The sequence below is a fragment of the Sphaerodactylus townsendi genome, linkage group LG15, assembly GCF_021028975.2.
Source record: "Sphaerodactylus townsendi isolate TG3544 linkage group LG15, MPM_Stown_v2.3, whole genome shotgun sequence".
NCBI classification, from domain to species: Eukaryota; Metazoa; Chordata; class Lepidosauria; order Squamata; family Sphaerodactylidae; genus Sphaerodactylus; species Sphaerodactylus townsendi.
Window position 1 is genome coordinate 32,075,219 of NC_059439.1, and position 11,727 is coordinate 32,086,945.

The 11,727-nt window shown below is 45.4% G+C and overlaps 2 protein-coding genes across 2 annotated transcripts in view; both read right to left on the reverse strand.

The window, feature by feature from the left end:
• The window catches only part of BCKDK (branched chain keto acid dehydrogenase kinase), a 105,369-nt gene extending 101,660 nt beyond the window's left edge, over window positions 1–3,709 (reverse strand). Inside the window, exon 1 of the mRNA XM_048517028.1 lies at window positions 3,577–3,709. The gene's annotated coding sequence lies outside the window, so the exon portion shown is untranslated. The remainder of the gene's footprint in view (window positions 1–3,576) is intronic.
• Window positions 3,710–5,558: 1,849 nt separating this feature from the next.
• On the reverse strand, window positions 5,559–11,506 carry VKORC1 (vitamin K epoxide reductase complex subunit 1). Its single transcript, XM_048517041.1, has 3 exons — window positions 11,263–11,506; window positions 10,526–10,635; window positions 5,559–6,390 (listed from the first exon to the last, which is right to left on the reverse strand). The coding sequence occupies exons 1-3, from the start codon at window positions 11,430–11,432 to the stop codon at window positions 6,161–6,163; spliced, it is 510 nt and encodes a 169-aa protein (XP_048372998.1). The 5' UTR covers window positions 11,433–11,506; the 3' UTR covers window positions 5,559–6,160.
• Between the last annotated feature and the right edge of the window lie 221 nt (window positions 11,507–11,727).

Consider the following 11,727-nt stretch of genomic DNA (forward strand, 5'->3'; position numbering starts at 1 on the left):
GGACCACAGTTCCCATCATCCCCTGCCAGCATGCTGGCAGGGGATGATGGGAACTGTAGTCCATAACATCTGGAGGGCCGCGAGTTTGACACCTATGTTATAAACAATACGACCTCTTGCCCCTCATTAAAGTTGTAAAATGTGTTTGTGTTTACATAAATGGAAATTGACTTGTCATAAGGCTTCATCCTAGGACCTGACAGATAGGTCTTAGTTATTCCCGCCCCCTCTTCCTGGACTAATGGTGAAGATGCTATTAAAAAAACCCTGACAAGAGAATTCATACTTAAAAGAGATGAATTCTAAGATTCGTTCATTCTAAGATTGAACTTGTGCCTTCAACTGTATTGTTTTCATATACCTGGAGAAGAGTCATGTTGGGACCAAGAGCCGGACCACATGAGGGTGACCGTGGTAATGCTACAAGCTGATGATATTCTTTGTGTGGATTCTGTATCGTGGATTTCTGTACAAATTCTATTTTTCTTTTGTTTATTGTTCTTCCTTTTTCTTGTTCTTCTCTATTCTTTTTTGCTGGCCTAATGGTCGTAATAAAACTGACTGACTGACTGACTGACTGACATATACCTGGAACTGTTTAGAGCTGAGAGAAACCTCTTTGTATTTTCTTTTCTTTCTTTTTAAATAAACTTTTAAAAACTCAGCTGTTTGAAAGTACCTGTATCAAAGACCCTGTTTCTCGGTACATTACTGGAAAGAGGGCCTCGGCTTAGGGCAATTCCTCCTTTCCGTCACAATCTCACTTTCCTATCTGTCATTTTTCTAGCTTTCTGCATCATGTAAAACAACCACTATAGACAAAGAAATAGGAACACACACTCGAGAACAAAATTTCTCGATAAGATAAACCACTGCTTAGCGTCAGCCACTAGGTGCTTGCAATGAAGGTTGTAAGGATACAGAACAGGACAAGACTAGAACATAAGCTATTAGCCATGGAAGTCATCGGTTCAGATCTTAGTTTAACAATGAATAATGTGTGGAGCTGTTATTTTCTCCCTCAGCACTTATTCTGCTTTCCGGAATTTACAGTGCCAAATTAATAATAGAAACCTATTTTATAGAGTCATTGTTAGGGTTACTGAGATAGCGTATACGAAGCATTTTGAATACAAGTGTGGGGAAACACTATGTAAATGCTATTTACTTGGTATATTTAAGAAGATCCTTTATATTTTTATTACTATTAATATTTTTAGTGTCTGTCAAATTACCAGTCTAAAGATGAGGGGCCACCACTTTGCCTTGTTTCTGAAATCCCCTTGTGAAATCCCCAACTGATTACCATTGGTGGATCTCAGATCTGAACCAGAGTAGATATTTCCCCCTCCGAAGACCATAAGGGCCTATGAAAAACAGCTCTCATTTGAGCTGATCCCAATTTTTCAAAATTTGGATTGGGCAACTGTACAACGCTAAAAGCTATTTAATATTAAAGGGAACAGACAACCTTTACTCACAGATTAGGAAGCAGATGGTTTACAAACTGGTTGTTATTTAACAAGTGAGCACTTACAATATGAAGAGTGCTTTCAAGTCATCTTTCCCTTTTCATGACGAGCCTTTGAAAACTGTCACTCGTTATCCTTGTTTTCCAACAGATAGGAACTTGAAACCAAGATGTTATGTCTACGAAACAGGGGAGGTTTGAGTCCCAGAGCCTACAAACTGGTGGTTTTCAAAGACTTTCCATCTACAGGAAACCCACGCTGATTCATCAGCCAAGGAACCTCAGAACGTGGCAAAGGATTCCAGGGGTGGAGGCAGGAAAACGCACCAGGGTGCACACAAGGCACTGGGCAATCCTTGTATAAACACAGCCTGCACTTCCTCATAACTGCACATTTTAGCGAACTGCCAGCTGTACTGAACTATGGATCTTACCATAATCCTTCCATTGCGAAAAGAAGCAGATAAGGACCTGCAAGGTGGTCACTGCAACACCATTTGTACAAGCAACATACAAATTCAGCAAATCTTAAGCAATAACATCAGCCCCCTCTTGCGCAATGTGTTTACCAGGCTCGGCAGATGATCTTGTGTTGAATTTTACTGTATTTATTACATCTTGGAAGCTGGCCTGAGCCCGCAAGGGGAAGGGCAGCATACAAACAGAATGAAATAAATAAAATAAAGACCTGGACTTTCTAAATAGTAGTTTTAGACAGCACCATCAATGTAAGAACATAAGAACATAAGAACTAGCCTGCTGGATCAGACCAGTGTCCATCTAGTCCAGCTCTCTGCTACTCGCAGTGGCCCACCAGGTGCCTTTGGGAGCTCACAGGCAGGATGTGAAAGCAATGGCCTTCTGTGGCTGTTGCTCCCGAGCACCTGGACTGTTAAGGCATTTGCAATCTCAGATCAAGGAGGATCAAGATTGGTACCCATAGATCGACTTCTCCTCCATAAATCTGTCCAAGCCCTTTGTAAAGCTATCCAGGTTAGGGGCCATCACCACCTCCTGTGGCAGCATATTCCAAACACCAATCACACACTGCGTGAAGAAGTGTTTCCTTTTATTAGTCCTAATTCTTCCCCCCAGGCATTTAGCATTTCAAAGTTACATGGGCCCCAAAAGGAAAGGTCCTTTGGGCAGAAGAGGGGGATTAAATCTTTTTTTCCCCTCCACCATGACTCGCTCAAACACCCTTTTCAAATATGCATTTATAGAAATGTCACCTGGGGCCAAGAGCTTCAACACAACCGTCTCTTCCTTGCCAAGTCTCAACTGTTTACATTCCCTAGATTATAGCAGGCTATGGGAAAAGGAACACAGGCTGTCTCGGATAACAGACTCAGCCTCTCTCAGTGCAATAAGTACCAGGCTCCTGTGGCCAAAAAGAGCTGGACTTTTCCATGCCACCTGCTCTCCTGCCCTTCTAGAGCCTGGTAGCGCCCTTGGGTTTATCTACTGGGCTCCTGCGGCAAGTCATATCCCTATTCTCTGTTCTTGGGAACATTACTTTTAAAAAATAAATAAATCCCACCTCATCGCAGTTCATCGCAGAGCAACAACAACAAAAACACCCACCCAGGGAGGTTTTGCACCAAAAAAAACTTGCCATTTGAAACTGGACAGTAGGGAAGATGAGGGAGAAACAGAGGGCCAGAATGCAAACATCCTTCCTGGCCCAAATGGATCTGCATAAAGATGCCAGCACGCCATAACAACCAGGCTTCACACTTTACCCCAAGGGACCTCACTGGGGGTGCTCTGATTTTACCCCTTACCCTATTCCCGTCCCCATCCTATTGCAACCCAATGCTTTTGTCTCTTTCCTATTGCATGGAGAGAACCCAAAGAACCCCAATTCCCAACACCAATTCAAGAGACACCAGGAGTCCCAGCATCCCCTGCTCTGACTCCCATCTCAACCCACCATATCCTCCCCCGTGTTAGGAAGCGAGTCCTCTTTTGCAACCTTCAGCTGCCCCCTCCCCGTGAATTTAGGGGAACCCTGGATCTCACCCCCGGGCTTAACATATGGCCCTGAAGAAACGTCGCCCCCTCTTCCAGCAAGCATAATGGTACGTCCCATTAGGGCCGCTTACCGCCGATGCCAACCAGCACAACCGCGTCCACGCTTGGATTAAACCACCTCGCCCTCCTATGGGGGGGGGGGAAAGAAAAAAAAGGGGGGACAGGCTGCCAATCTGCGCTCGCGGCGTGCAGCAAAGGCACATGGGAAATGTAGTCCCACGGAAGTACTTGTACGGCCTTGAAGGCACTTCCAGAACTTCCAAACCCAGAAAGCATCGCGCAAAGGAGAGGTCGCGTTGAAGCAGGAGATGTGAGCAAGGTAGTCTTCGGGGAAGGAAAGGATTGAATTGCTAAATGCTTTACTTTGGGGATGGGGATGATGGAAATGAGTTGTCAGATGTGTCCCATGCAATAAAAATAAACGTGAATCTTATGACACTTGGAAGGCTAGCAAAATTTTACTCTGGCATAAACTATAGCCTGCTTGTTCTAGTGCAGTGGTGGCGAACCTATGGCACGGGTGCCAGAGGTGGCACGCAGAGCCCTCTCTGTTGGCCCCCCACACATCTAGGCTGGCCTGGGCCACTGGGCTCGATTATTAGCATTAAACCTAAGACCTAGTTTTCAGGAAGCAGTGTAGGTAACCCTTTTAAGCGCTGTTAACCCCACTGATTTTCATGCGTTGAACTAAAGTGCGATCCTTTACCTGGGAGTAGGCTCGGTTGCTGACAATGGGGCTTGCTTCTGATTAAACCCTCCGAGGGTCGTGATTCACCCGTTGGAAGAGTTGCATGGTTGCTTCAAAGCAAAGCCACCGACGACCACCAAGTTTACTCCCGAGTAACGCACACCTCGGAGCCAACCATTTTTTCTAAACTAAAACCTCAGTATTCAGGTTAAATTGCCGTGTTGGCACTTTGTGATAAATAAGTGGGTTTGGGGTTGCAATTTGGGCACTCGGGTCTCCAAAAGGTTCGCCATCACTGTTCTAGTGGGTTTTCCGGGCTGGGTGGCCGTGGTCTGGTGGATCTTGTTCCTAACGTTTCGCCTGCATCTGTGGCTGGCATCTTCAGAGGTGTACCACAGTGTACGGCCTGCTTAAGAACATAAGAACAAGCCAGCTGGATCAGACCAGAGTCCATCTAGTCCAGCTCTCTGCTACTCGCAGTGGCCCACCAGGTGCCTTTGGGAGCTCACAGGCAGGATGTGAAAGCAATGGCCTTCTGCTGCTGCTGCTCCTGAGCACCTGGTCTGTTAAGGCATTTGCAATCTCAGATCAAAGAGGATCAAGATTGGTAGCCATAGATCAACTTCTCCTCCATAAATCTATCGAAGCCCCTTTTAAAGCTATCCAGGTTAGCGGCCATCACCACCTCCTGTGGCAGCATATTCCAAACACCAATCACACGTTGCGTGAAGAAGTGTTTCCTTTTATTAGTCCTAATTCTTCCCCCCAGCATTTTCAACGAATGCCCCCTGGTTCTAGTATTGTGAGAATACTTGCTTGTTCAAATATTGAGTGAATGCACAGCATAGTGTCATTGTATGGAAAAAATCAGTTGATACTTTCCCTGTGCGCGTTGGAACTTCACCGGTTGGACTACAGACTGGCAGCAAAACATCCACCCCACCCCCCCAGTCTGGATGCAAGCAACAAGCCCCGCTGCAAATAGGGAGGTGGGTAATAACACTGAACATGCTCGAAACAAAGACTTGGCAGGTATTTCTCTTTGAAGTTGTGGAAACCTCACCCTGTGTAATTCGAACTTTTTTGCAAATGGGTACAGTAAATTTAGAAGCAGGCTTGACTTCATAAAGTTCAACAACCAGTGATTCTGACTGAATGCCTCGGAGCTTATATTTAATTTTTGTAAAGCACCAGGAAGTTTTAGGAGCTCTAATACTAATTTAACAATTGATCATCGCTACCCTTTGTACCTGAAAAATACATTGCCTCAAACAAGCAGCTTCACCCTGCCAACCATCGTCTTCAGAAATTTATTTGGAAGCTATTATTGGTGACGGAAAAAAAATAAACCACGAAGAAGGCTCGAGGAGGATCCAATTGCTGGATTTCATTTATTTACACAACACCCTCAATGAGTATGATAACTTCAGAGTACAAAGCCTCCAGGAACATACAATTTTAAGATGTCTTTTATTATTTCTACTTTAACCTATCCTGTGTGATCCTCTAACAACCAGGTTATGGCTTCTATTATGTCTCTATCACCCCAGTTAAGCGTATCTATCACCCCGGTTCAGAACAATTCAGCAGCTTAACACGATTTGTACAAACCGCTTTGTATAAAACTGACCTGAAGGAAGGAAGAAAGAAATGGCTAAGAAAATTATTAATCCTTTTATTTTAAAAAAGGGAAAAGATTGATTGACATCTCTGCAGGATAGCCCAACTGACGTGGCATTCATTTGAACTCCACAATGGAAAACAAACTGCGGAGACCTAACAGGATTGACACCAGAAAGACAAAAATTGAGTCACTGATCCAAGGGATGAATGTGGGACTGTCAGGCTGGAGCGCCACGCTAGCATTATACAAAATAGGCAGTGGTTATTAAAAAAAATAGCAGAAGCAAGGTCCATGTGAAGCTAGACTCTCGACAGGATTGCCACCTGGCCGAGGTTCCATCTCCTCACTGACGCTTGGCTTTGGGCATGTGGACCTCCGGGTTCTGATTGAGGTGGCCAAATCGCTTGTAGTTGAGGAAGAGAAGGCCAAAGTTGAGGAGGTACGTGCTGACACAGACCACGCAGAAGTCGTGGAGCACAAAGATGAGGATGTAGGCCAGGTAGAGTGAGCCAGCGATGGAGATAAGGGAGGAACCTAGAAGAGCAACGGCTGCCAAGCCGCTGTTGGAAAAGCCTGTGAAGGAAAAGAAAGCTGAGTTATCAGGTGTCCACAACTGTGACAGAATGAATGGGAGCTAAGAATTAAACATATACAAGGAAATTGAGTGCAGCGTTAATTACACCAATAACAAAAAGCATCCGTTGCACTCCGGCTGTTATATCATCTTAAATAAAGTATTACACACAAACTCACAAGCATTCGATAATGTCCTCTTATTTCAACGCAAGTTATCATTCCAAGTCCATAAGAACAAAAATCTTTTCACATCCATTTTGGTAAGTAAATCAATAATGGTGACACCGAAAAATGCAGATTATGCGCAAAGCGTTTCCTTCTTTATGATTTGATGGACTGCTGGATTGTAATAAACTAGAAACTGGATGCTTACCTTTTGGGACTATATGAATTAATCCATTATTGATTTACTGACCCAAACGGACGTGAAAAGATTTTTGTTCTTATGGACTTGGAATGATAACTTGTACTGAAATAAGAGGACATTATCGAATGCTTATGAGACAGAACAAGAATCCACCCCTACCTTTTTCTTCTCCATCATCCCACTAATGATCCCCACTCCCCATAGAACAACGATGGCGAACCTTTTCGAGACTGAGTGCCCAAACTGCAACCCAAAACCCACTTATTTATCGCAAAGTGCCAACCCGGCAATTTAACCTGAATACTGAGGTTTTAGTTTAGAAAAAACTGTTGGCTCCGAGGCATGCGTTCCTCGGGAGTAAGCTTGGTGGTAGTCGGTGGCTTTGCTTTGAAGCAACCGTGCAACTCTTTCAACGGGTTGAATCACGACCCTAGGAGGGTTTACTCAGAAGCAAGCTCCATAGCCAGCAACCGAGCTTACTCCCAGGCAAAGGATCATGCTTTAGTTCTTCGCATGAAAATCAGTGGGGTTTAACAGCGCTTAACAGGGTTACCTACACTGCTCCCCCAAAACTAGGTCTTAGGTCTACACTTGATCTTAGCCAAAAGGCCGAGAAGCCTTTGCGAGGAACTCCTACTGTCACATATTTTTCTGAAGAGGGTAGGCTTATAAAAAAGCAAATACGAATAATATTCTGCAGGAATAAACAGCAAGGTTTAAATAATCTTCCTGATGAGTATTTTCTGCCGAAGAGGCATCTATCGTGTGTTCTTCGCGAAGGGCTATATCAGTGGTGGCGAACCTATGGCACGGGTGCCAGAGGTGGCACTCAGAGCCCTCTCTGTGGGCACGCGCAAACAGAGTGCCCCCCCCGCCCCACATCTAGGCTGGCCTGGGCCGCTGGGCTCCATTATTAGCATTAAACCTAAGTCCAAGTTTTGGGGAAGCAGTGTAGGTAACCCTGTTAAGCGCTGTTAAGCCCCACTGATTTTCATGCAAAGAACAAAAGCGCAATCCTTTGCCTGGGAGTAAGCTCGGTTGCTGGCAATGGGGCTTGCTTCTGAGTAAACCCTCCTAGGGTCGTGATTCACCCGTTGGAAGAGATGCACGGTTGCTTCAAAGCAAAGCCACCGACTACCACCAAGCTTACTCCTGAGTAACACACGCCTCGGAGCCAACCGTTTTTTCTAAACTAAAACCTCAGTATTCAGGTTAAATTGCCATGTTGGCACTTTGCAATAAATAAGTGGGTTTTGGGTTGCAATTTGGGCACTTGGTCTCAAAAAGGTTTGCCATCACTGCTCTACTACTATCATCTCTACTACTGACCCCCCAATATGGCATAGCTATTTTTGTAATCTTTTCAATAATGGGAACTCTGATACTCTTAGGATTGAGCCCCCTTTGTCTAATGATATTCCTAGGTGGCCTCCTGTAACAGAGGAGGAAATTACAACACTAATTGGTAATCTTAAAACTAATAAAGCTCCGGGTCCAGATGGGGTCCCGGCAGAAATTTACAAATCTTTTCCCGATTGGTGGTCCCCTCTGTTAGCCGCCTTATTCACTACGATGAATGACTCTGGCTCAGTGACCATAATGTGGACTGACGCAACCATCATTCCACTGTTTAAAAAGGGTGACCGTAATCTCCCCTCAAACTACAGACCGATCAGCCTGCTGTCTGTTTCAGGTAAATTGTATGCCAAATATTTACTTAACCATCTTTTGAATTGGATTTCAACTAACAGACCAATCGGAATAGAGCAGATTGGCTTTACGAAAGGAAAGACCACCCTGGACCACTGTATGACGTTGGAAGCACTTGTGTCCAAATACCTCTATAGAGGAAAATCCAATCTTTTTGCAGCCTTTATCGACTTTAAGGGGGCTTTTGACTCTATTGACAGATCGCTGCTATGGCTTAAACTGCAGAAGCTCGCTATTGAACCTAGGCTTCTCCTATTAATTAGATCTCTTTACAGGAATCCCACCTGCCAGATAAGGTGTACACCATCAGGATCTTTAACACCCAAAATACCAGTCTCTCAGGGGGTAAAACAAGGGTGTGTATTAGCACCCATGCTATTTAATCTTTTTTTGCATGATCTTGCCCCCACATTGAATAGTTTCAACTTTCATTGCCCCTATCTGAACGGTGTGCCTCTGTCTATTCTCCTTTATGCCGATGATGCAGTTTTATTATCAAGAACAAGATCTGGTCTCAGAAACATGCTGACTAAGTGTGGTGAATACTGTTCAAACAACAGGTTGGTCATTAACCCAATTAAGTCTAAAATTGTGGTTTTTTCCAATGTTTTTAGACCTTCAAGATGGTCTATCCAAGGTGCTGACATCGAGCAAGTTAAATTGTTCAAATATCTTGGGATAATATTCCATCATAAGTCAACCTGGACCACACACAGAGATAACACCCTTAAAGCCTGCAAAAATTTATCCGCTGCAGTACTGAAATTCTTTAATATCAATGGTGGTAGATTCATACCAGCAGCGTTGAAGGTGTTTAACGCTAAGGTGGCCCAGCACCTTTTGTATGGTATCCCCATCTGGATCCAAGCATGGCACCAGAAATTGGAACGCATCCAATCCAATTTCCTATATAAGATCTTTGGCACCCCGCATTGTGTCCCCTATGGTGTTCTTTGTTTGGAATCAGGGCAACATTTATTAGAAACAAGGGCATGGGTTGTAACTTTTAAGTTTTGGCTGCGTCTTTGTTTCTGCACTGACCCTAACAGTTTGTCCCAGTTAGAAATGAGAGAGCTTCAGCTTTCGAAATGGTGGCTACATATTGAAAAAAAGATCTTTTCCTTGGGCTTCTCTTGGGAGGCCCTACAAATGCTCACCGCTCCGGAGATTTACCATCGCTTAAAGACTAGATTATTTGATCAAGAGTACCAATTTCTCCTGAGCAAAGCTCTCCAATATTCTTTGGGATTATCCCTCAGAAATCTAGCCCTGCTATATACCTGCAACAACTTATTAATTACAATTGCAGATGGGTCATGACTACAGCAAGGTGTAACTCTTTTCCGTCAGTACATCTTCAAGGTCGCTTCTCTGGTATTCCACAAAATGAGCGTTGCTGTCGATTTTGTCCTGATACAACTGATACACTTTCTCATATTCTGCTTCATTGTTCAAAATACAACAACTTCAGAACCGATTTGAGAACTGTGTTACCAACAGGATTTATGCTCCTTTCTGATAAAATAAAAATGGCTAAGCTTCTAAATAACTCTAATGTTGAAATCTCTGAAGCTGTTGCTATATTTTTACTCTGTGTACTGCAAGTTGAGCAATAATGATCTTGTTATTGTATTTGAAATTCTTGGCACTGGTTTTATGCCTAATAAAGGTTTTGGATTTGGTCTTAGGTCTAATGCTAATAATTGAGCCCAGTGGCCCAGGCCAGCCTAGATGTGTGTGAGGGAGTGGGGGCGACTCTGTTTGCGTGTGCCCACAGAGAGGGCTCTGAGTGCCACCTCTGGCACCCGTGCCATAGGTTCGCCACCACTGCCATAGAAGGAAAGCCTGCACATTTGAACCTTCTGAGTTCCCACCACTACCTGATAAACCCAGGAGATCAGAACAGGCCACCTAGAGTCGTAAGAATGGTAACAATAAGCAGGTAGCACTTTTCACCCCCTGAGGAGGCTGAAGAGCCAGTATTAGGTTGGCCATCACAATGAATAGGATGCGTGTGAAAGTGCGTTTCCTCTCACACGTATATGGATTTCTCACCCAGAAGGACTTGCAGAGTGTAGAAGGCAATCCCAAAAATGCTGTTAGGTTGGTTCAACAGGCTATGGGACCCCAAGAGGTCAGCCACCAAGCCAAAGCCACGCCCCCACCTGCGACGAAGGAGACGGAGAGGGTTAAAAAATGATCGCAAGCATAAGAACGTTTTGTATTCATATAAAAAGGAGCCTTGGAATGCTTTAAGGCCAGGTTTGTTGAAGTCTATGCTGCACAAAGGGGGAAGTCAGGGCCACTGGAGACTTATCTAATCTGGAGGAACCGGGTTTGATTCCCCGCTCTGCCGCTTGAGCTGTGGAGGCTTATCTGGGGAATTCGGATTAGCCTGTGCACTCCCAACACATGCCAGCTGGGTGACCTTGGGCTAGTCACAGTTCTTCTGAGCTCCCTCAGCCCCACCTACCTCACAGGGTGTTTGTTGTGAAAGGGGAAGGGCAATGAGTTTTTAAGCCCCTTGGAGTCTCCTACAGGAGATAAAGGGGGGGGGGAATATAAATCCAAACTCTTCTTCTCTTCTTATGGAGGGCTCACGCCAGCCAGTGCACGTGGGCAGCAAATATCAACGAACAGGGACACTTCCGAGTAACCAAGCAAAGGATCAGGGCAGAGGAGGTCTCCCTGGCCGTATCAGAGCGCAAACAGAGGAGACTCTCTGCATATTGAGGGGAGGGCAAGGCTGGCAAGGGGCTGGGACGCCCACGGGACCCCACCCACCCACTCACCTGGAAGTGAAGACCCGGGAGCAGCTGATGGTGGCGCTGATGTCGCACATGGCCCGGTAGGTGGCGTCCCGCTCCTTGGAGGTCTCCACGTGGAAGGCGTAAACAGACAGCGCCAGCCCCAGGGCGCAAAGCAGCAGCCGGCCACGGCGCTCCCAGCCGGGCACTGCCATCCTCCTTGCAGGGAAGCGAGACCCGAAGACCGCCTCCGACCCGTTTCCACTCCTCCACCTCTTCCAGCCTGGCACAGGACACTAGGCCGCTCCTCATTGCACGCTGGGGCTGCCACTCAGGGACATTGGCCACTCAGGGAACAGCGGGAGGGAGGAAAGGTAGCAGGGCATGCTGGGAGTTGTAGTTTATTGCCTATGGATAGGGCACTGATCTGCCCACGTGTTCCTGGAGAAGTTCATAGCAGGGGGAATACCTTTTTTTCGTTGTAGCTTTTATAATAAGCTGCGAACTAAG

What these genes read in the sequence shown, in the direction of transcription:
- VKORC1 (XM_048517041.1), bottom strand. Translation starts at nt 11,432, where the DNA reads ATGGCAGTGCCCGGCTGGGAGCGCCGTGGCCGGCTGCTGCTTTGCGCC. An exon ending in TCCCGGGTCTTCACTTCCAG is followed by an intron (nt 10,636 to 11,262) that starts GTGAGTGGGTGG and finishes CCTTCGTCGCAG; the next exon opens with GTGGGGGCGTGGCTTTGGCT. An exon ending in CACTCTGCAAGTCCTTCTGG is followed by an intron (nt 6,391 to 10,525) that starts GTGAGAAATCCA and finishes TTTCCTTCACAG; the next exon opens with GCTTTTCCAACAGCGGCTTG.